The 21,710-nt window shown below is 49.3% G+C and overlaps 1 protein-coding gene across 7 annotated transcripts in view; it reads right to left on the reverse strand.

Moving 5' to 3' along the window:
• The window catches only part of HSF2BP (heat shock transcription factor 2 binding protein), a 65,004-nt gene that overhangs the window by 19,866 nt on the left and 23,428 nt on the right, over window positions 1-21,710 (reverse strand). For all 7 annotated transcript variants that reach the window (XM_031681600.2, XM_072969866.1, XM_072969884.1 and 4 more), the window contains 2 exons: window positions 15,481-15,598; window positions 6,619-6,722 (listed from right to left, as the gene is read on the reverse strand). In XM_031681600.2, the coding sequence (XP_031537460.1) occupies window positions 6,619-6,722; window positions 15,481-15,598 (222 nt within the window). The remainder of the gene's footprint in view (window positions 1-6,618; window positions 6,723-15,480; window positions 15,599-21,710) is intronic.

Below are 21,710 nucleotides of genomic sequence, written 5' to 3' on the forward strand. Positions count from 1 at the left end.
TGCTTACAATTAGGCAGACTTCTCATATTAAGTGTAAACAAGTTTGGGAAACTTCTCAGGCATTACTTCTCCCAATGTCGCTCTGCTCCACTCTCTCTCCTTCCAGAACTCTGACTGGTCATATGTTCAATTCCCAGGCTCCCCGCTGCGTCTCGGGCCTGCGTGCCTGCTCCTGCTTTCCATCTGTCTCCGTGCTTCATTCTGGATGATTTCTTCAGATCTGTCTACATCAATCTAATTATCTCTTCAACTGTGTATAATACGCTGTTAAAGCTTTCAAGTAAATTTATAATTGCAATCATTATACTGTTCATTTCCAGAAATGTTATTTGATCTTTTTTCTGATCTGCCCAGTCACTTCTATAATTTCTTACCTTTTACTGACATATTAATCCCTTTTTTCATTTGTTTAAACATATTAAACATACTTATTTTCTATTAACCTGATCATTCTTATATCTGAAATCTTCTACAAATCTATGTTACTTATTATTTCACTAATGATACTTTCCGTGCTTTTTGTGATTTTTAATATGTGAGCTCTGATTCTTGGAATTTTACCTGTAAGAATTCTTTAAGGACTTGGTGGAAGTCAAAGAATCCTCCAGAAAGGACGTGCATTGTTTTGTAAGTGGGGACCACCCAGATGGTTTGAACTGAGGCCTCAAAGCTGCGTGACAACCCGTCTACGGTGATTAATTCTCAGAGGACATTTTTCCTCCACTGCAGCCTAGGTTCCTCTCACAAGAGACGTCCGCCCACTGTGCGCAGTCCCTGAGGTCAAAGCAGGCAGTCCCCCCATAGTCTCCCAGGGTGGGAGCGGGTTCTCAGTTTGCTCTTGCAATGCTGGTGAACACCTCTGGGAGTCCCACAGCAGGCTACTCACTTAGGGTGGGCCCTGGGCTTTGTTTCCTGTTCCCACACCCTGTGAGGACATGGAAACTAAAGGCCATTCTGACAAATGCCCCCAAAGCAGGCGTTAGCTCAGGTCTCTGTTAACCCCTCTGGCATCTCACTTTGATTTGGCTTTTGTGCCCTGAGTATAATGCCTATTTTTCTATCTCAGAGGAGCATTTTTTAAGCGCTTTTTACATCTCACTGACATTTTGACCATTTTCGGTAAGGAGAGTTGGTCAGGGACTTATTCCACCACAGCCTTGCCTCCCAATTCTTGGCCTGCAAGGAGGGCCTATCGGAAGGCCTGCAGGAGGCAACCAAAGTTCATTAAACAGGTGATGGGACACAAGTCCAGGTCGTAAAGTCATGGTCAAACTGTGGCTACACCCGGGAAGTAGAGCCATCCTGAAAGCAGATGATGGAGGTGTTTGAGAGTTTCCTAACACACTGCACGTGAGTGTCAGAGGAAGGGAGGCAAGAGCCACTCCAAGGTCTTGACAAGCCTGAGGAACTGGAAACAACGAAGACTGGGAGGCCGGGGCAGAGCTTAGCGGGGAGGGGAGGAGCCCAGCCTGAACACACTGAGTCTGAGTGCGTGAGGCGCCCCGTGGAAACGTCAGGCAGACCCCCGGTCCAGAGCTTGGGAGAGAGGTTTGGGCTAAAGATACAAGTTGGGTGGAGCTTCAGTGTTTGACATTACTTAAACAAACCAAATAAATGTGAGATGGGAGGCAAATGCCTGCATCCCTATTCAGCATTGTAAATACAGGTAGGAAGTGCAGCACTAAAAAGTTAGAAACGTGAGCAAAGCAGGAGTTTGCACGAACAGTTACGTAACACACGGTCATCCTCCCACAACGCTCTGTCCTCATCGGCCATTTGCTAGAGTTCCTGCCGGTTCTGCAGCTGCAGAGGAATGTGAAGAATCTGGAGAAAGCCTGGGAACAAGCCAGCCGTGCAGCTGAATAAAGGGAAGGAAAATGAAACCCGGCAGAGGTTAAAGGAAATGAGATGACTCAGTCAGGGGTGATTAACAGCAACTGGTCCTGTGTTCTGGATCAAAGAAGTCCGGATACTTGAAAGCAACTTGCCACCTTCGGGTCAAACGAATTAGAAGGAAATGAGCTTTCATTGTGGCAAAAAAGATTTAGGTTACAAATTAAAAGGGACACTAACACCTATTTAACACCTACTACGTTAGGCGTTGGTCCGGGCATTATTGCATTTTAATACACATTAAGACCCTCGGGAAAAAAAAAAGACCCTTGAGGTAGAAATCCCCACTTTGCAGGTCAGAAAAGAGGGATCCTAAAAGGTAAGTTCCCAAGTAGAAAAGCTGTCATCTCAATGGGTCTAATGAGTTCAAAGTCCATGTCCTTTAAAATACATCAAATTTCCTAGTGGGACAATTGATAAACGTAGGAACCAATTATTAAAAGAAATAATGAAATCTTTTGCTTCCTAATCTTTTAAAAATTATCAGAGATTCTCATTTTCTAGTGTGTTTCATACAGCAGAGCCACCTAAAAGCACACGGGCAGAACAAGCCAGCTCTCACACGCTCTTTCAGGCCGAAGCAGTTGCGGCGTCTAGGATTCTGCAGCCGCACTGCCACCAGGCACCAGGCAGCATGTGCCGGTTCTCAGGGAACTCTCTGGGTTTCATTTTCCTCTTCTGTAATAAATTATAGCCTCATCTGCCTAAAATACACACCAAATTCTAAGACAAATTTCCATTTTCAAGGTAAACTAACTCCACACACAACTCAGGGCCACACATCCTGGGCTTTACAGCCCCTGTTTTTATTCGACTTCGACAGCAAATAACTCTAAAGATCGCAAGTAAGACGAACTTTCAAAAGATTTATTCAGTATAGGTCAACTACAGTTCAATAAAAAACTTCAAAAAACAAAAAAAACAAGAAAAGGAAGAAAACAAAGATTTACTGGGCTTTGGACTGTGCTCGCCGTGTCAGAGGAACGAAGAAACGAAGAAAGAGTAACTGTCTTCACATGCAAGAGAGCTTGACGCCACTGCGCGCGCACACACACACACACACACACACACACACACCCCCACCCTCCTCTGCACAGGACCCAAAGGCTAAGCAGGAACGGCCCACCCTGCTGGAAGGGCACCTTCTCGGTGAGGGCTGGGAACTGACTCTCCGGCTGCTCGCAACCCAGAGAGCCGCATAAAACACAACGAAGCTCACAAGGCCTGTCACTCGGCCCTGGACAAGGTCTGGAGTTCCAGGGCCAGAAAAGGCCCCAGAGCACACGCAGCCTCAGGCCGTCTCTTTCTGAGAAAGTGAACAGCTGGCAGGAGGTGCCGGACACTCACTGGCTGCGAGCGAGCCTAGCGACAGGGCCACGCCCAGGAAGGGCGGAAGTCCCCAGAACCGAGGCTCCCCCCCTGCAGGGCAGCGGGGTGGGGGGGCGGCTGGGGGCCGGGAAACGGAGCCCGACGGCCAGGACGTCCACCCCGGAGCTGCAGGACCTAGAGGAGCTCACTCCACCTCTGTGTGCTTCAGTTTCCTCATGTATAAGACATAAATCATGATGTTCACCTTGTGAGAGATGGAAAGAAACAAATCTGTGACTATGTGCAAAGCACTTATGACAGAAGCTGCGCTCAGAGCATCAGGTCTCTCTCACTGAATCGCTCTGTCCCTCTTACTGTCCCCATCCCCCTCCAATGGGCATTGCCTGCTGGCACGTGACCCGTGACAACCAGTCGGCACAGGTACCTCAAGTCCAAGGCCCACTTCTGATTCCATGGGTCCCTTGGTTCACATTCTCAAGAGAAAAAGGCTGTGGTCAAGTGTCCAGCCCTGTGGGTAGGAGTCATCCTGCACCCCAAACCCCACCCCCAGCCTGCCCTCACAACTTCAGAAGGTCTGGAGTTCGCCCTAGAGCACGCCACAGTCTATGGATCTGGCAGAAGAGACGCGACTCCTGTGTCCGAGCACAGGCTGTGCCCCTCACGGCGACAGCCATTCCAGAGGGTCAGGCTCGTGCCAGTGCAATGAGATCCAAGTGCACAGGACCAGGCACGCACTGCGGGCTGTGTTACAGAAGGGAGCCCCAGCCCCTCACAGTGCGAGCGGTGCCTCCAGACCTTCTCCCTAGAGGGGAGTGCTGTCCTTGCTGCGTGAGAGCAAGCAGACCCGCCCTCTGTTGTGGACACAGCCAACATCTCTGACTTCTATGGGTGTTCACTACACAAGCAGCCTTGAAAAGACAGCCAGAGACAAAGGAGGCCAGCCCCTCTGCTCCCCCAACAATACCTAAATAAGTGGGGGGACACACGCTTTTCATTGATCGGAAGATGCGATATTGCTAAAATGTCATTTCTCCCCAAAATGAGCTGTCAATTAAACACAATCCTAATAAAAATCCCAGCAAAATATGGGGGGGGGGGGAAGAAAGAATCCTCAAATTTATATGGAAATGCAAAGGACTTAAAAACAGTCAAAGTAACTTTGAAAAATAAAAACAAAGTTGGAGAATTTCCACCATGTGACTTTAAGATTTATTATAAAGTGTGTTGTTGGCATAATGATACAAAAATGGATCCACGGAACAGAAGTGAGTCCACAACTACACCTTCTCATATGTCACGTGATTTTCAACAAAGGTGCAAAGGCAACTCGGGGGAGAAAGGAGAGTCTTCAGGACAGATGCTGGTAGATCAACTAGGCGGCCGGATGCAAAAAAACCCAGCTTGGAGTTGTACCTCTCATTATACATAAATATTAACTCAGGCACCACAGATCTAAATGTAACATGCAAAACTATAAAACTAACAGAAGATTCTGCTATACAGCGCAGGGAGCTATGCTCAGTATCTTGTAATAACCTTTAATGAAAAAAAATATGAAAACGAAATACATATGTATCTGCATGACTGCAACATTGTGCTGAACACCAGAAACTGACACACTGTAACTAACAGCACTTGAAAAAAAATAATAGAAGAAAACACATTTTAAAAATCTGTGTGACCCTGAGTTTGGCAAAAATTTCTATACCAAGAGCATGTTTCATAGAAGAAAAAGAAAAATTAAATAAACTTCATCAAAATTAAGAACTTCTGTTCTTAAAGATGCTCTTGAGAGAGTGAAAAGACAAGCAACTGACTGAAAGTATCTGCAAACTGCACGCCGACAAGGGCTTTGCCGGCAGGAAATACACAGAACTCTTAATATTCAACTGAAACCACCTGATTTGCTTTTAATGGGCAAAAGATATGAACAGACATTTAATCACAGAAGATATATGGGTGGGCAAATAAACACAGGAAAAGATCTTCACCATTATTAGTCGTAACATGAATGCAAATTAAGACCACAGTGATTTGTCACACCCTTCCTGGAACATCTACAATTGAGAAGAACGACCACACAGAGCACTGATGAGGATACGCAACAACAAGCACACCAACCACCTCGGGGGCGGGCGGTGCAGAGCAGCACGGCCGCTTCGCAAGACAGGGCGGCAGTTTCATACGAGCTGGCCACCCCACTCCTAGGTGTGTACCCCAGAGAAATGAAAGCATACGTCCATGCAGAACAAACAATACTGTTCACAGCAGCTTATGTATGACAGCCAAAACCCGGGGACAACCCAAACGTCCAGCAGCAGCCGAGGACATAAAGCGGCTGCAGCACATCCACATCACAGAATACTACTGAGCAATAAAGAGGAGCCAGCTGGTAACACACACAGCATGGGCGGACCTCAGCATAATCCTGCTGAGTGAAAGCAGCTAGGCAAAAAAGAACACAGAATGTCTAGTTCCATTCATATGAGCTTTTAGAAGACGAAAACCAACCTGCAGTGCGGAGAGGAGATGAGTGGTTTTCTGGGAAGAGGGGAGCAGAAGGCCGGGACGGAGGGACCCAGGGAGCACGGGCACCTTCGGAGCGACAGGTACACTCACCATCTTGACTGTGGTGATGATTTCATGGGTGTACACTTACGTCAAAACTTATCGATAGTTGCTTAAGTGTGTGCAGTTTACTGCATGTCAATTAAAAAAAAAACCTGTTACAAAAAATTAGCATTTATCACCAAATGGAACCGAAGCTCAAAAAGAGAGATTGATCTGAATAATGAAAACACAAGGGAAGTTAATTTCGTGCACACATGAATGAAATATGCCCCTACTGAAGACATAGTGCTAAAAGTGACAATGAACAGACTGGGACAAAAGTGAGGTTACACTGGTGGTGAGGAAGAGGAGGAGGAGAAACAGTAAAGACAGCTTTTATCCCAAAGAAAACAAAAGCCCCTCCTCCACTAACACACGTGACTTCAGGGCGGCACTCTCCCTCAGACACCCCTTCTTTTCCCCACACTGCCGAGCCGCAGGGTCCCCTTCACCTGGGGTTCTGAGCCGTGGGCCACACACGCAGTGCTGTGCTCACCCCAGAGAAAGGGACCGGCTAAGGCCACCCACTCGCTGTCTTACTAGATCATTTTGCTTTGCGTCGCAGAATCGTAACTAAATTGAAAGCAACACTTTAGAAGCAGAACTAGGAATGACTGAGCACGCCAGTGAGTTTTCCATCATTTGAAACCTCTTTTTTAAAATAAGTAACAGCGCCTTGGGGAGATCAATCCTAGCTTCCAACACTGCCTACTCCCTCCCGCCTCCGTGGGGCAGGGGCACAGGCCGCCCGCAGGGTGCACAGGGCACAGGGAGGCCCCTCCTTACCACTCAGCAGCCACCAGAGCAGAGGGATGAAGCCTGGGCTCTCACTGATGTACTTCAGGCCCTTCAGGTTGATGCTCACGTTGTACAGGGACATCAGCATTAACCTGAAACGTAAAAGAGAACGGTGTTGAAATGCTGGTGCCCCCACCGTTTCACTCGAAACACATCTCCTGGCTCATGTGGCCTTAGCATACGCAGGGCTGTCCTCACACGTCACATGTCCGGCTCTGTGGTCTGGAAGACAGGCACAGCAAGCAGAAGGCATGTGAGATGCTACTTGTCTCTGTGAGGCTACATGAAAACGGGACACTAGCAATAATGCCACATAACACCATGATTAAGCTCACATAATCAAGAGACACGAGTGCAAAGCAGGCACAGGAAACCTGAAAGCCACCGCACTGAGCAGTCTCTTTGGTTACCAGCCTGCGTTTATCTACCAGTGACCCTCAGCTCACCAGGACACTGCACACTGGGAGCCCAAGTCACGGCTTACAACCTAGTCCCATCTGCCATTCGCTGAGCGCCGCCCACAACGTCTGGAGGCCGGCGCGGCCACACACCCTGTCTACGCCACAGCACGAGGGAAGAAGGGCGCCACACCACAGCCCTACGTGTCCGGGGTCACGCGGGGCTTCACAGGTGGTCTTGGGACTGAGCGCGACTGCTAACGCAGAGTCGGATGAAAACTGGAAAACTACAGACTGGCTTCTGGTAACACTGCGGAGTACAGAGACCCCAAAACCTTCACACTGCACAGCAACAGAAAAAGCAACACAAATATTTTGCAAACCGTTGGAAAAAATGGATGAGCTTGCAAGAAATGAAGGGAAAACATCAGATCAGGAACTTAGTGGGAGCACAAATTTAGGAAGGTGAGCCCTAAAGATGACAGATCCCAGAGGCACAGAGTGTCAGTGCTGGCGCCTCGTGCAGAGGGACACGAAGAAAAGCCTCAGACCGACGCAAGACAGGGATTCGGAGCACAGAGCCCTGCAGAGAGCCAGGCAAGAGTAAGCTGTCAAGCGTGGTGTGAGTCCATACTTCTCGTATGGCCTGAAAATCCCAACCCCATCATTCTAATAAAGAAAGGAGGCCTGGGATAGGAGCTGCTCCAGCTGCCTGGCCAAAGTAAACGTTCTCTTAAAGGAAAGGACCCTCAAGTTGGTCTTCAAATAATTCCCACAAACACAGTGGTAACAATCGTGAGTTCAGAGTGAAAATGACAAAACGTGAAAAATAAGACCCCAGGACTCAGAGCCAGAGACACAGCACCTACAAGCCATCAGATACTGCAGTGTCCATGCAGAACAGCACGTTGATAGCATAAGTAATTCAGAAAGAAGCTGAAAACACCATCGAGGAGCTCAAAAGAGAGCTTGCAACAAAGGGAACGATAAGAACCCGACTGTAAAGCTCACGGGGAACCGACACTGAAAAAGGAGAAAGACTGAGCAGAAGAGAGGGCTGAAGAAATCGCAGCAAACGGCCAAGCTAGGGAGGAGGCAGCCCAGGAAGGCGGCGCCAGCACAAGCAATGCACTCAAAACGCGAGGCAGGTGCCGAGGAGCCGCGCGGAGCGCGAGGAGGGCCCAGAACGCGGCGCAGGCTTCGGCCGCCGACCGCCGCAGGGAGGCCGGGGCGTGGGGGCCAGGCAGGCCAGTCTCCGCAGGGACAGACGCCCGTCCTCCCCAGGAGGCGGCCCCGGGCCCGGCGCAGACACGCCGAACCGCGAGCCAGCAGGCCCAGCGAGGCTGGGGACGGCAAGGCGCTTGCTTTGGCCGCCACTTTGAGGGGTGCCAAAAAGCTTAGAAACCAAGATGTTTTTTAATATAATGTAATTTTTCGTCAAAACTACTGCAAAACTTCCGTAACAAGCAACATATCGAAACTTCAAATGAAGACAGGACCAGTGACAGAACCGCACCAAGACACCTTGGAGTCTGAGGCCAAAGGAGAGTCAGCAACAGTGATTCACTCCATCGGCAAGGGACCAACGAAGTAACTCACGGTGCCATGGAAACGTTTATTACAGTTTTCTGTTAAGGTGGCTGGTTTTGAACACTGGCACACAAGCATCCGTGTCAAGCCCTCGGGGGTACGGCTGGGGTGGACTGCTGGGTCACACGGTGACCCCACGTGCAGCCTGCAGGGGCGCCGCCTGTTCTCCACGGCACCGGTGCCACTGTATGTTCCTACCAGCAATGTACTAGGGTTCCATGTTCTCCACACTCTTGCCAAAACTTGTTATTTTTACTTAAAAGTATATATACAGGCATCAAGGGAAAAAAAGGTTGTTTCCCCACTAAAAGCAGTTTGTCAAAAGCAAGCTCCATGGCCCATGTGTCTTTCCAGACACACAGACTGGCACAGTACCTGGGCTGTGGTCACTGTCAGCACTCAGTTTAAATCTGGAGAGTGAACCGACCCCCGGGGACGGAGCGCCTCGGTGGGACAGCTCGCCACACAGTCCGTCTCTCCTGCTCCCACGGGCGTTCTCAAAGCCAAGGCAACGCTCTTGTCCAGGCAGACACCACCAGACCAGCGCCCTTGAGAGCAGTGATGCCCGGCTCTCAAGTCACGATTCTCAGCCTCCTCACAGGCCACAAAATGAGCCAAAATTACAAATCTTTTCAAGTTTTCCTGACAATCTTTACACATATCCAAAATCTATGCACTGGGAAGCCATTAAATGAATTATTAACGGATATTCAAATGTCATATTCATGACGAAAATTCAACACACTAGAATTTTCTGAGATCTCTCATCCAGGATTTCAAGCAAAGTTCCTACTTCAGCTCACCAACACAGATAGTTGGAATTCCTCAAAATTCAATGTATTTTCTATGCTGCTTTGTGGCTACCACAGCAGGGCTGAGTCACCGCAGCAGAACCACGTGGCCCTCAGGGCCTAAAACATTTCTGTCTGGCCCTTTAGAGGAAAAGTTTGCCAACCCCTGCTTTGGAGCATGAAAATAAGGTAAGCCAATTTTCTCTAGATCTTAAAAGGTGAAGTTAACATCTGGGTAATAACTGAAATATGGAGCAAACTCCAAAAAATATGTCCAGTTGAAATTCTTCCATTGACTGCCTTTTAATTTTAAGGTGGCAAAAACATAAACTGACAAACATCTCTGAAACTTCGTATTTGGTCACAATCAGCCATCCTCAAGAAGCTTAAGTGGACCAGACATAATTGCAACGACCACGGTGCCACCTGACCTGGCATTACTGCCAGGTTCCGTCTTACAGAAGACCAGAGGCTTCCTCAAGGTCACACCAGGACTCAGCAAACAATGAACTCTGGTTCTTATGAAAATGCTTCCTATCCCAACATTTCTACTCCAACCGAAAGCACTTTGTAAATAATGTATCAAATCTCCGACCGTAAGTTAGCAGAGACTGCCCATTCAGTTCACTCTCCCGGCACTTCAATGTGGAACGTAAATGTCATTTCCCAAACTACTGTAGTTCTAGGAGTCGTTTTTCCTTCCAGTGACAAAAAAGGCAAATTCTGCTTCTTACCATGATCCTAAGCAGAAGATACATAATAAATGGATTAATGGATTCCAAAAGAGCAGCTTCCCGATCTCTGCAGTCTTGAGAATCTTAAATGCACTTGACATTGATTTAAAAAAGGACTGAAAGGCAGCAGCAAACTTGAGTGCTACAAAAGCAGCCCTCCTTGAGTGAAAGGCCTCTCCTCGCCTGCAGACCCCAGGCCACGCCAGGGAGTGAACGGCTCTCCTGGTGAGAAGTCAGAGCCCTCCGGACTGCCTGGCATCCAAGGCTGAGTCACCAAAAGCAAAGGTGACGCAACTCAACTGCCTTATTCCTCATTGTAAAAGAAAGTATAACTTGTAACCTAGAAGCAGCAAGGAATCAACACACCCAGCACTTCAAAGAAACCAGCAATAAAAATAAACCAAAAGGCATGACTGTGACACCTCCCGGCCTGAAGCGAAGCCCACAGTCCATCACCCAAAACGGATGAAAACCTAAAGTAGCCCAATCAGCACCACCAAGTGATTCCAAGGAACAAGGAGCAATAAAAGTCTCCCCCGGGAGAGAAGAGCACCGGCAGGCAGCACAGCCAGACGCTCAGACCAAACGACGGCAGAGCCTGCGGCTGGAGGCCCACCGCCGTTAAAGGGGAACCGCCGTCAGCGGCTGGGCGGGCTTGCTTCAGACCCGCTGTCCCCTCCCCAGGCAAGGCAGAACCTGAAGGCTGTGGTCCGTGCCACGCGTAATCCCAATCGGACACCTCAGACTAAACGTCACACTGAAGAACAGGAAGAGAGAACGAACACGACCGCCCCCCGCCAGCTGAGAAGGAAAACCTCCCCCCCAGCCACACCCCGTGAGCCCTACCTGAGCCCGCACTGGAGGGCCGGCCCCACCTCCCCCGCTGTGTGTGCGTGCCCGCCACACACCTCCGGACACGCGCACGCAGCCCTGACCACGCCTGTCCGCATCCACATCAGCAGGGTGGCCACAGCGGCTTCCCCTCCACGGCGACACATCTGCCGTGCGGACCCGCGTGTTCTACTGCGTCCCACTGTGTCCCCACGTACCGGTCACAGTCTGCCTGTCCCTGCTCCCACTGCCCGAGGTGCACTTTCCTCATCAAACACTTAACTGTTAACCAACATCCTAGAAATCCATCAGAACGTCTTCAACGACGACTCTCCTACCACCTGGACTACTGAGGGTCTGACTGGGAACAACTCAGGAACCCAACCAAGAACAGCGACAGAACAGCAGTGGGGAAACCAGACTGACCAGGAGAGGCTCGGGGCCCTCCACGCCAGGCTGTGCCAGCACGATCCGTGGCGGCCCTCTGCACCCCAGACACGGCCCAGACCCTGCCCGCCCCCCGCACCAGACTCGGGAGTGCAGGCCTGACACCCGAGGCCGGAGGGGGCGAAGAGGACCAGGGCTGGCGAGGCTGGGGAAGCGCCTGGCCCCTCAGCCCGGGTGCTGGCTGACCACGCACAGGCTATGCACAGGCACATGGGGAGGAGGTGGACAGAACCCCTCCAAATTCTAGCAGAGCTGGCAAGTGGTCTGGTACGGACCCCGGTCCCTGCTGAAGGTTGTCACAGCACAGCTGGGAGAAAACAGGCCGAAAAGAAGCCAGGGAAGCGGGAGCACTTGGAAATGCAGAAGCAAGAGACAGCCACTGACTGAGCAAAATCCCAGGGGCCACTCATCAAAAGCACAGCAGACCCCACCCAGCAGTGGGCAGGCCGCTTGCCAAAAACCCCAAGAAGCCACACGCTCCTCCGACACGTGAGAGAAGTGAGGGCGGGTGGGCATGAGTAAGGGAGGCAGCGGGATGAGCAAGCTCACACCCACGCCCCTCGGCTCTCCTGGGGGAGCAGGAAGGACCACCACCTGCTGGGACACCCCCCCAACCCTGCAGAGGACAGAAGAACAGCACAGTGGTCAGCACCACAGAGACAGCCTGAAGTCTGCCCTGGCCCCTGTGCAGCTCCGAGCGGGGCTGATGGGGGCCCAGGACCAGGAGGGGGCAGAACAGCGGGAAACCTTCTCAAGTGTCACTGCCACAAGCAGAAGAGAAGGCACGCGGCTGGTCCAAGGTCAGAGCCTCGGCCGACGGCAGGGAGGCGCCCGTGGCTGCTGTCAGGAGGAGGAACAGAGCCCCAGCGCATCTCACGAGGGGATCCAGGTAAGCTGGATGGAGGGAAGCCATGGGGCAGATGGAGTGACTGGAGGAGAGAGAAGTAGTGAGGAGCAGGGGTCTCTGCAAGGTAAAGGGAGGAGTGAGGGGAGAAAGGAGTCAAACAAGAGGAAGGCATCTGGGGTACACGGCAGAGCTTCCATCTCAGGCTGAAGCGCGTGCACAGCGCCAACATCCAGGACGTGGCTGCAGGGTGGGTTACTCACAGGGAAGAGCACCTGACATCTCTGCAGCCGAGAAAGGCCAACGACCCTGACATTAACTGCTGCACAAGTCACCAACAAAGATGTTCAAGTCATTCGCGCCTGCAGGAGGTGGGGAGAGGACTAGTGAACAGGGGAGGGAGCACAGGTGGGTGCTGAGATCACTGGCTGCCTGAAGGTTTGGCGTGACTGTCAAGCAAGCAAGCAAATGTCTCTGCAGGCGGTTCCTCATCACCCACGGCAATGGACAGAGGCTCACTAGGACGAAAAGGCAGAGAGCTCTGCAGGCTGGGACCAGAGAGGCTAGAAGAGACGCAGCCCTCACACAAAGCCTCACCTTGGAATCTGGAGGAGGGGGATGGCTGCTCTTGTAAACACTGTGTACAGACACAGAAGCAAAGGAGATGATGGCTTAGTATCCAGAATATGCAAAGAGTGACAGCAAATCATTAAGAAAAATACAACCTAATAGAAAATGGGCAACAGACATGAACAGGTAATTCACAGTAAAACTCACAGTATGATGTGTGAAGAGTCTCAACCTTACTGGTAAGCTAAATCGAAAGACAGACAGACGTGGATAGATAATACAAGTATTCTTTATAAGAATATAATAATGAAGTGTGCATGAGGGTGCAGGAACACAGAACACTGATGTCATATGGGTGGAAGTATGTACTTCAGTGACAAATTTGCAGCATTTTATAAAACTGGAAATGTGCATGTCCTACTTCTCAAATGCTGCACTTCTGGGAAACTCCTGGAGGGGTTCTCACACGGGTCAGCAAGGAGACACTTACCAAATGTTTTCACTGCAGCGTAATACTTGTAGAGTAAAAGCTAAAAGTGACCTAAATGTCCATCAGCAGTGAGACGACAATCCAAACATGACATTTTCTTTGATGTAAGTTACTTAAGAGGAATCAAGCAGATCCACAGACAACTTGTAAGAATATACACAAGACTATGACAGTCATACGTCGTCCTGTATTAGCCATGTTGTTCATGTACATACACCTGTTAGCACAAAACACTAATGGACTGAAGAGCTTGGTTCCAGGTGAGATGGAATAAATGCACCTGCCCTCTTCCTTCCTCTGAACACAGCTATAAATCCTGAACCAAATACAGGGAGCAGCTATGTTAGAGCCCTGAGAAGCCAACATTGGCAGGTGGACTGAGAAGAAGACCAGAATTATAAGAGCCACCAAACCAGCAATGAGTTTACCACTCAGCCCCCAAGTCCAAGAGAGGCAGTGACCCACGCAGAGACGGCACCAGGAGAAGACCTCCAGCCCAAGCTCAAGGCGTAGGAGAGGGACCTCTTGGCAGGGACCTCACAGGCAGTGGGAGTCCCCAGGTAACCAACTCCGTGAGGGGGACCTTCCTCCCCGCCAGAAGGGCTGTGATCCGCCGTGCTCCCGCTTGCCCTGGACGTGGGCAGAGCCACAGACACAGGTGACACCTCAAGGCACACAAACCCCAGATTCCAGGAGAAGGACTGAAAGGGGAGCCCCGGGGAGCTCCCAAGTACCAAGATGTGTGGGGAGTTAAGAGTTCTGGAGAGGGACCCCACAAGGGCGTTTACAAGCTCCTGGCCTCAGCCCAAGCTACATCTGTGCAGACCTGATGGTAAACAGCACATCTAAGACTCTGGGGACCAAAGTGTCGACCATCACCCCAGTCTCAGTGACAGACATGAGAGGCAGACCCAATGTCACCGCAAAGGTTTTTTAAAAATGGGACTGATGTGGAAGCCACAAACAGTGCAGGCTGGTCAGAACTTGTGACTGAACCCATCCAGGCTGATCTCCTGCTGAAACAAAAACATCCACATTCCCCACAGGATTTGAACAAGACCCAGAGTCTCAAAACACAACATCCAAGTGTCCACGACGCAATCCAAGTTACCCAGCCTGTGAAGAAACAGGGAAAATCCCAACTCGTGTGGGTCAAGACAATCAAGACAAACCAAGGCCAAGACGACACAGATGTGAGACGTACCTGACAAAGACTTAAAGAAGCTGTTTCATAAAGCACTCCAAGAAGTCAAAGCAAACGCTCAACTTAAATGATGCAGGAGCAGAACCCTAAAACGGGTCACGACTTCCTGTCCTAACCCCCAGGACTGCACACATAACCCTCTGGCCGTGTTAAGCCACCCGGGCACGGCAGTGAGACCCTGCAGTGCAAGCCAGGTTACTCACCAGCTGGCTCTGAGCTAATCAAAGGGTGTTTGCTCAGTTATGCCAAATTTAAACCTGCAAGCCCGACAAGAGCAGAGTTTCCTCCGGCTGTAGCAGAAGGGGAGACCCAAGAATTTCCAGAGTCTAAGAAAGACTCAGTGAGCTGCTGTGACTTGAAGGTGGGGCGGGGTCCCTGGAGGCTGAACGTGGCCCCATCCGACAGCCAGCAAGCAAACAGGGACCTCAGTGCTACCAACGCAGCGAACGGGGTTCTTCCAGCACCTGGACACCCCCGGACGCAGATTCCAACACAGAGCCTCCTGAAGAGAGCCCCGGCTCCGGCCCTGCGAGACACGTCGGAGACCCTGATCAAGCCCGCTCAGACCTCTGGCCTACAGACCTTGCCGAGGGTGTTGTTTCAGCCACTGAGCTGTGGTAATTTGTTCCACAGCAGCAGAAAATGAGCACGGACTCTGGCGCCTGGAAGTGGGGTGCTGCCACAAGCACCTGTTTCATGACCACCGTGAAGTGCCTGGGACAGCATTTGGAACTCACCCACTGCCCTGAGGTGAGAACATTCCTTCTGTTTATATTATCTTCCTAAAATAGTACTGAAAAGACTGCATCCCTTAATTCTCCAGGAAATCTGTTTCTTCTATTTTTTAGGACGATAGCCAAATTAAGTGCATTTACTTGAAACAGAGGTCCAATCTGCAAATGCTAACTAACATGTAAATAAACATGAACTTTGAAACATTATCCACCGTACACTTTGAGTTTGGTGCACTGTCCCGGCTTCAGGTCTCCCAGAAGCTGCAGGATGGTGTCCAAGAGCACGCGGCTTGAGGTAACCAGGAACTCCCGGCCACATGCGACGGCAGCAACATCTGCAACAGGAAGAGAAAACGAAGCGTCAGAATCGCTGTCGCTTCAGCGCCTAGAAAAGCCTGTCCAAGGCAGAACGGCTGCTGCTGCTCCTCTCCTAACAGACCTAGTGAAACACAGACGGCCGACAAGGCGCTAAGCGGTGTCGTCCACAGGGTGGGCAGCCCAGACGGAGTGACTGACAGTCACAACAGCTACAGAGACAGCGAGCAACGGCCTCTGTGATCAGCAAGTGCCCAGTGGTGGAACAGAGCCCTGGGTCTAATGTGTCCGCAGCCTGAGCACAGCACAGCAAGTGGGCGCCAGGCTGCAGAAGACTGGATTAACAGCTGTGAGCAGTCAGGGTCCAAGTGGAAGGTGAGGGCTGACTGCTTTATCTGGGACCAGGACACTAAAACCCACGTTCAACCCTGGGACTAAAATCCTAATGGCTTGAACCACAATACCAAACTGAAATCATGAGGTCAAAAGAGAGTATGAAAATTGATTCTAAAAAAAAAATTTTTTTTCTGAATTGTGCATCCTATAGTGGGTCAACAGTATCACGTCTCTTCAGACCCGAGGCCCTGCAGACCAGCTGGAGACCAGACCCGGTCATTACACGGGCTTCCCAGGGAGCTGCAGCTAATGCTCCACCAACATTCCCAAGTACCTGGAAGGACACATCGGTGACCCAAAAACACTTATGTGTGTGCTGCTAAGACTCTTCTTAGCTAGCTCTAACAGTAATGCATGATTCAAAGTGACTAAAATCCCTAACACGAACGAGCCAGCCAGCGTGGGAGAGCAGCAGCAGCCTGGCTCCCCCCTGACTTCGACGGAAACGCGTCTCCGAACTCAGTTAACGTGATGTCTGATGGGGGTCCTGGCGGATGTCCTCTCTCGTTTAAGAAAGTGTTGTTCTATTTTTAGTTTACTAATAATTGTCCAGGAGGGAGGATGAATTTTATCACTTACCTGTTCTGCCTCTGATTAACTGTATCTGATGGTAGAATATAAAAGTTTTTTTAACATTTTTTATTGATTTATTGTCATTTTACAATGTTGTGTCAAATTCCAGTGTTCAGCACAATTTTTCAGTCATACTATAAAAGTTAACCTATGCAACCAGATCAACTTTCTAGACTCAGATCCTGGATATTCCTATTTATTTTTGTTTTTCTAAGCTGATGAGGATCAAAAGAGGTACATTAAAGTCTCTTAAACTTAACACTTCTTTTCCCATTTCTGCTTGTCTTCCCACCAAGTTTGCCTCATAAATCAGTGCTATTTATCTGGTATATAATTTTATGACAGCTGTAACTTTGCTGAAGACGAACCCCTTCACTGACACCTCCTTTCTTCAGTGAATCTGAACCTGATGACTGTATTTCTATCACGTAAAACTCTACCTCTACTGAAGAAATATCTGGGGGGGGGGGCAATGAAGCATTTGGCATCATAAGCTGAGAGATCATTTTAAGGTAGTTTTTGGGGGGAAAACATTTTTCATGTTAAGATACATACTGGAACCTTGCAGGAAAACTTACATTCCAGCCACATATTTTGGTAGATAGTTTCCAGAGACGACTTCCCAAGACGGTGCCTCTGCAGACCCTTGGGCTGTTCCTGCCCTAAGACTCAATGTGTAACTAGCAGAACACATCAGACCTGCTGCGTGACTTTCAAGGAAAGGTGGAGAGGAGCCTGACGGCTTCCCCCTTGGTCTCTTGCCACTTGCTCCAGGAGCCCTGGGTCGCTAGAAAAGCAATCGGACTCTCCCGAGGCTGCTGTGGTGCAGAGACCACAGGAAAAGCGCATGGTGGAGAAGCCCTAGGACCACAGAGGAGAGGATATCCACCAGCCCCTCGCTGTTCCATCCCTCAGCAATCTGGGTCACCCCAGCTGAGGCCCCAGACAGAGCAGAGCCACAGCAAATCATCCCTGCCAAGCCCTGAGCAAACTGCAGGTTTGCAAGCAAAATAAATGCCTGCTGTTTACAGATGAAGTTTGGGGCAGTTTGTTACATAGCAGTAGACAGTGGGAACATCACCAACACATCACTGAAGAAACACTACACAGCAAAGGCACATGGTATCAGAGCAGGCGCCAGCAACAAACACGACAAACTTACTGGGAGATGGAGCCCCGTACCATGTATCCAGTACTAGGACAGCAAATGCCAACCCTGCACTTCACTGACTGCCAATAACTGAAGAGCAAATTGTGAGGTGAAATAAATGTGAGTAAACTCTTACACTGATAACTCGAGTGTCTGTCAGACTGTCTGGGATGCTTACAAAAGTCAACCTTAGGACTAAAAACGACTGCTGGCTTAATTTTCTGTTAAAATGTACTTATTTTTTGTAGGCTCATTTTTCTTTGAAGTTTATAGATATTTCTAGAGGTTACCATAGTAATTATATAAGAAATGAAACTAGTGTGAATAATGTTTTCTGATAAAAAATATAAAGAATTGAAGTATAGTATGTCTGATATTTTTGCTTTAGTTTGTAATAACTTTGTCTTATTTTCAACAATAAGAAATAATAATAGGGTACTGGCATAATGACAGCCATATAGATCAATGGCAGGAATAAATACTCAAATTTATGACCAAATGATTTCCAAAAAGGTATCAAGGCAACTGAATGGAGAAAGGATAAAAGAAAAATCTTTTCAACAAATGGTGCTGGGACAACTGGATGGTTGCATGCAAAGAAATGAAACTGGACCCCTACCTCACACCGTACATAAAGATTAACTCAAAGTGAATCAAAGACCAAAATGTGTGAGTTAAAGCTATAAAACCCTTAGAAAAAAACATAGGAGTAAATTTCATGTCCTTGAAGTAGACAATGGTTTCTTAGTTTTACAACAAAACACAAGCAACTAAAGAAAAACTATACTGGATGTCATCATAATTAAAACATTTGTGCTTCAAAGGACATTATCAAGAAAGTGAAAAGACAACCACAAAATGAGAGAACTTTTTGCAATCATGTATCTGACAAGGGACTGGTATCTAGAATATACAAAAAAACCCTTACAACTCAATAATAAAGAGATAAAGGACTTAATTTTACAACGGGCAAAGAGCTTGAATAGACATTTCTCCAAAGAAAATACACAAATGGCCAAAGAGCACATGAAAAGACGCTCAATATCATTAGCCATCAGGGACATGCAAATCAAAACCATGATGAGATACCACTTCATGCCCACTATGATGGCTATAGCCAAAAAAATAACTAAAAAGCACTGGTGGGAATGTAAAATGGTGAAGTCAATGTCAGAAAATGGTCTGACAGTTCCTCAAACGGTTAAAGCCATACTGTATGACCCAGCAAGCCCACTCCGAGCTGTATCCCCAAGAGAAATGAAAGCCTGTCCGTGCAAAAAACTCGTACACAAATGTTCACAGCATCATTAATCGTAATAACCGAAAAACAGAAACAACCCAAATGTCCATCGATCGATAAATGGATAAATGTGGTAGCCATACAACAGAAAGGAATGAAGCGCTGACACCCGCTATGACATAAATGCCTTGAAAACACTATGCTACGCGAACAAAGTAAACAAACAGCCCATCACAAAGGACCACGCTCTACGGGTCCACTACACGGAGTGTCAGGCACAGGAAAAATCGGAGTCAAGAAGCAGGTTAGTGGCTGCCTGGAGCTAGGGAAACGGCAGGGCTGGGGGATGGGGAGGCTGGCAGGCTTTCTTTTGAGGAGATGAAATGCTTTAAAACTGACCATGGAAAGCGATGCACAGCATGTGTACTAACGCCATCAAATTATATACTTTAAATTGGCAAACTGTTTGGTGTATTATTGTATCTCAATAAAGCTGTTAAGAAGGAGTAACTGTAGGGACACACAGCCCCGTTCACTGGGTTACTCAGTCTCTACTGCTCATCCTGGGCCTGTGTTCTATAAACCACTTATCTGTAGCGCTAATTCGCCGTATTTTTTGAAATAAACACTAGCAAGTTTGCTCTATTAATACTATGACCCTGTTTTACTGTTTGGGTTCTTTCCTTTGCACGTGCAGTGGTACTTTCTTATCAAGTCAATCATTTAGCTGTCGGGGTGGGAGTAGGCCAAAGGCCATGGGTAATCTCAGTCTGGGAACTGCCTCTGTACACTATTTATGGAAAGCCCCCCTCAGAGCTGGAGGGAGTGCCCAGTCCCACTGGGAAGTGGCTTCTAGAATCCAGTTTCTCTCCTGGCTTCTGTGGTGAGAAGCCCGATCGGAGAGAAGCAGCCAGTGCCTGAGGGTCAGCTGGCAGGAATGAAGCAAGGCCCTCCGCCTGCTACTGTCAGTCTGCAGTGTCAGAGAGGCTCCTGGGAGCCGTTCCCACACCGCTTACAATCTGCTGGCGTGTTCGCCCGTAAACCCTGCCTCGCCAGGTTAGATAAGTTTCCACTGCAGAATGAGCACACTTTGTGAGGACAGCCAGTCATAGAAAAATCACTGGCAAAGCCTATGGTGACACAGTTTCACTTCCAGCCAAACGCACTGACCTCAGATCCACCAGGAAGGAAGCAGGAGTCCCCGCCTCCCCACGGCTCACCTGCGAGCAGAACTCCTGTTCTTGCCACTTGCTCAGAATCTCTCCCTCTACACTCAACTGCACTCTCAGGAAAGAAAGACTCCCAGCATCTTTCGTTTCTCCCAACCTGTAACTGTGGTTAACTGGATGCCGTGGATACCAGACACCAAACTGCCCTGAATTAGGAAGACCTCCACATGACTAGAAGCAACCATGCCCGGGGGCACAGAAGCCAGACCGCCTTCGGTGATCTCAAAATCTCTCTCCACAATCACCTCTGTTCTCCCAGAGTGTCACACACCACTCTGTCTCTGTGCATGGCAGGTGAAGGCCACGCTCTGGGGCACAGGTTCTCAAAGTAGCAAAGGAGGATCTTCTTGCCGCCAGCAGACATTTGGCAACATCTGGATTTGTTGTCACAGCTGGGGGTTGCCCCTGGCCTCTAGTGGGTAGAGTCCAGGCGTGTCTCTAAACCCCGACAACGCACAGAACACCCCTCCTGACAGAGAATTCTACTGCTGAGCTTGAGAAGCACTGCTCTAGGGACATGTACTCAACGACACAGCACTCATCAAAGACCCACCGCCTCACAGGGCCTGTCCCTTAACCCAGGAGGCAAGGCTCACTGCCTCCTTGTTTCAGAGCAACTGCCACTCAGCTAAATTCAATGGTTTTCAGGCCTTGTGCCAGGATCACCTAGAAGCCTGGTGGCACCACGCGCGGTACCATCCCAACTGCTAACCAAAAATACCCAGCACTTTCCCTCAAATCAATTATGAAATAGTACTACTTTCTCCTTCTGACGTAACAGTACGTCAGCAAAACACCCTCAGCCCAGCACCTGTTAGACTTGTCTGATGACAGAGAGCCTCGGTTATCTCTACAGTGCAAGTGTCCATGATGGGAGACAGCTTGCAGAGGACACGCCCCTTCCCAAGCCACCTTAGCGCTGTCCGCTGAGGGGTCTGATCCGTAAGGGAAAAGGGGCAACACTAGCTGGTCATGACCTCGACCAGGTCATGTCCTCCTAGGGCCTAGCTTATACTTGTCCCACATCTGTCCCTGAGTCCTAAATACTTCCATTCGGCTGTTGTCCTGAAAGCTGATTCGATGAATGATTCAGAGACAGAACCAAGATGAAATCACAGTGGTCAGTGCTCACACTGAAAATCAGCTCCCGCCCAGCCAGCCTCACCTTCCAGGAGGTCCGACCACAGTGCAAGGGTCCACACAGTCCCTGATGATCTCTCCTGGAGCTCAAACAACCAGCCACCTCCAGCGACCACAGAGATCCCCACACACAGAAAAGCTGGACCGTTCTGCAGCCCTGGGGAAAAGCAACTGCCAGAAGGTGAAGGTGGGCCACACAGAAAAGGGTCTAGTGGTTCCTCAAAGATTAAACACAGAGCTTCCCCGTGACCCAGCACTTCCACTGCCAAGCACACCCAGGGGCTGAGCACTCATGTTCACACGGAAACCTGCACACGAATGTTCACAGCAGCACTACCCCTAACAGCCAGAGAGCGGAAACACCCAAATGCCCAACCGCTGACTCTTCACTCCAGGCTTGGACT

The sequence above is a fragment of the Vicugna pacos genome, chromosome 1 (assembly GCF_048564905.1).
Source record: "Vicugna pacos chromosome 1, VicPac4, whole genome shotgun sequence".
In the NCBI taxonomy this organism is placed as follows: Eukaryota; Metazoa; Chordata; class Mammalia; order Artiodactyla; family Camelidae; genus Vicugna; species Vicugna pacos.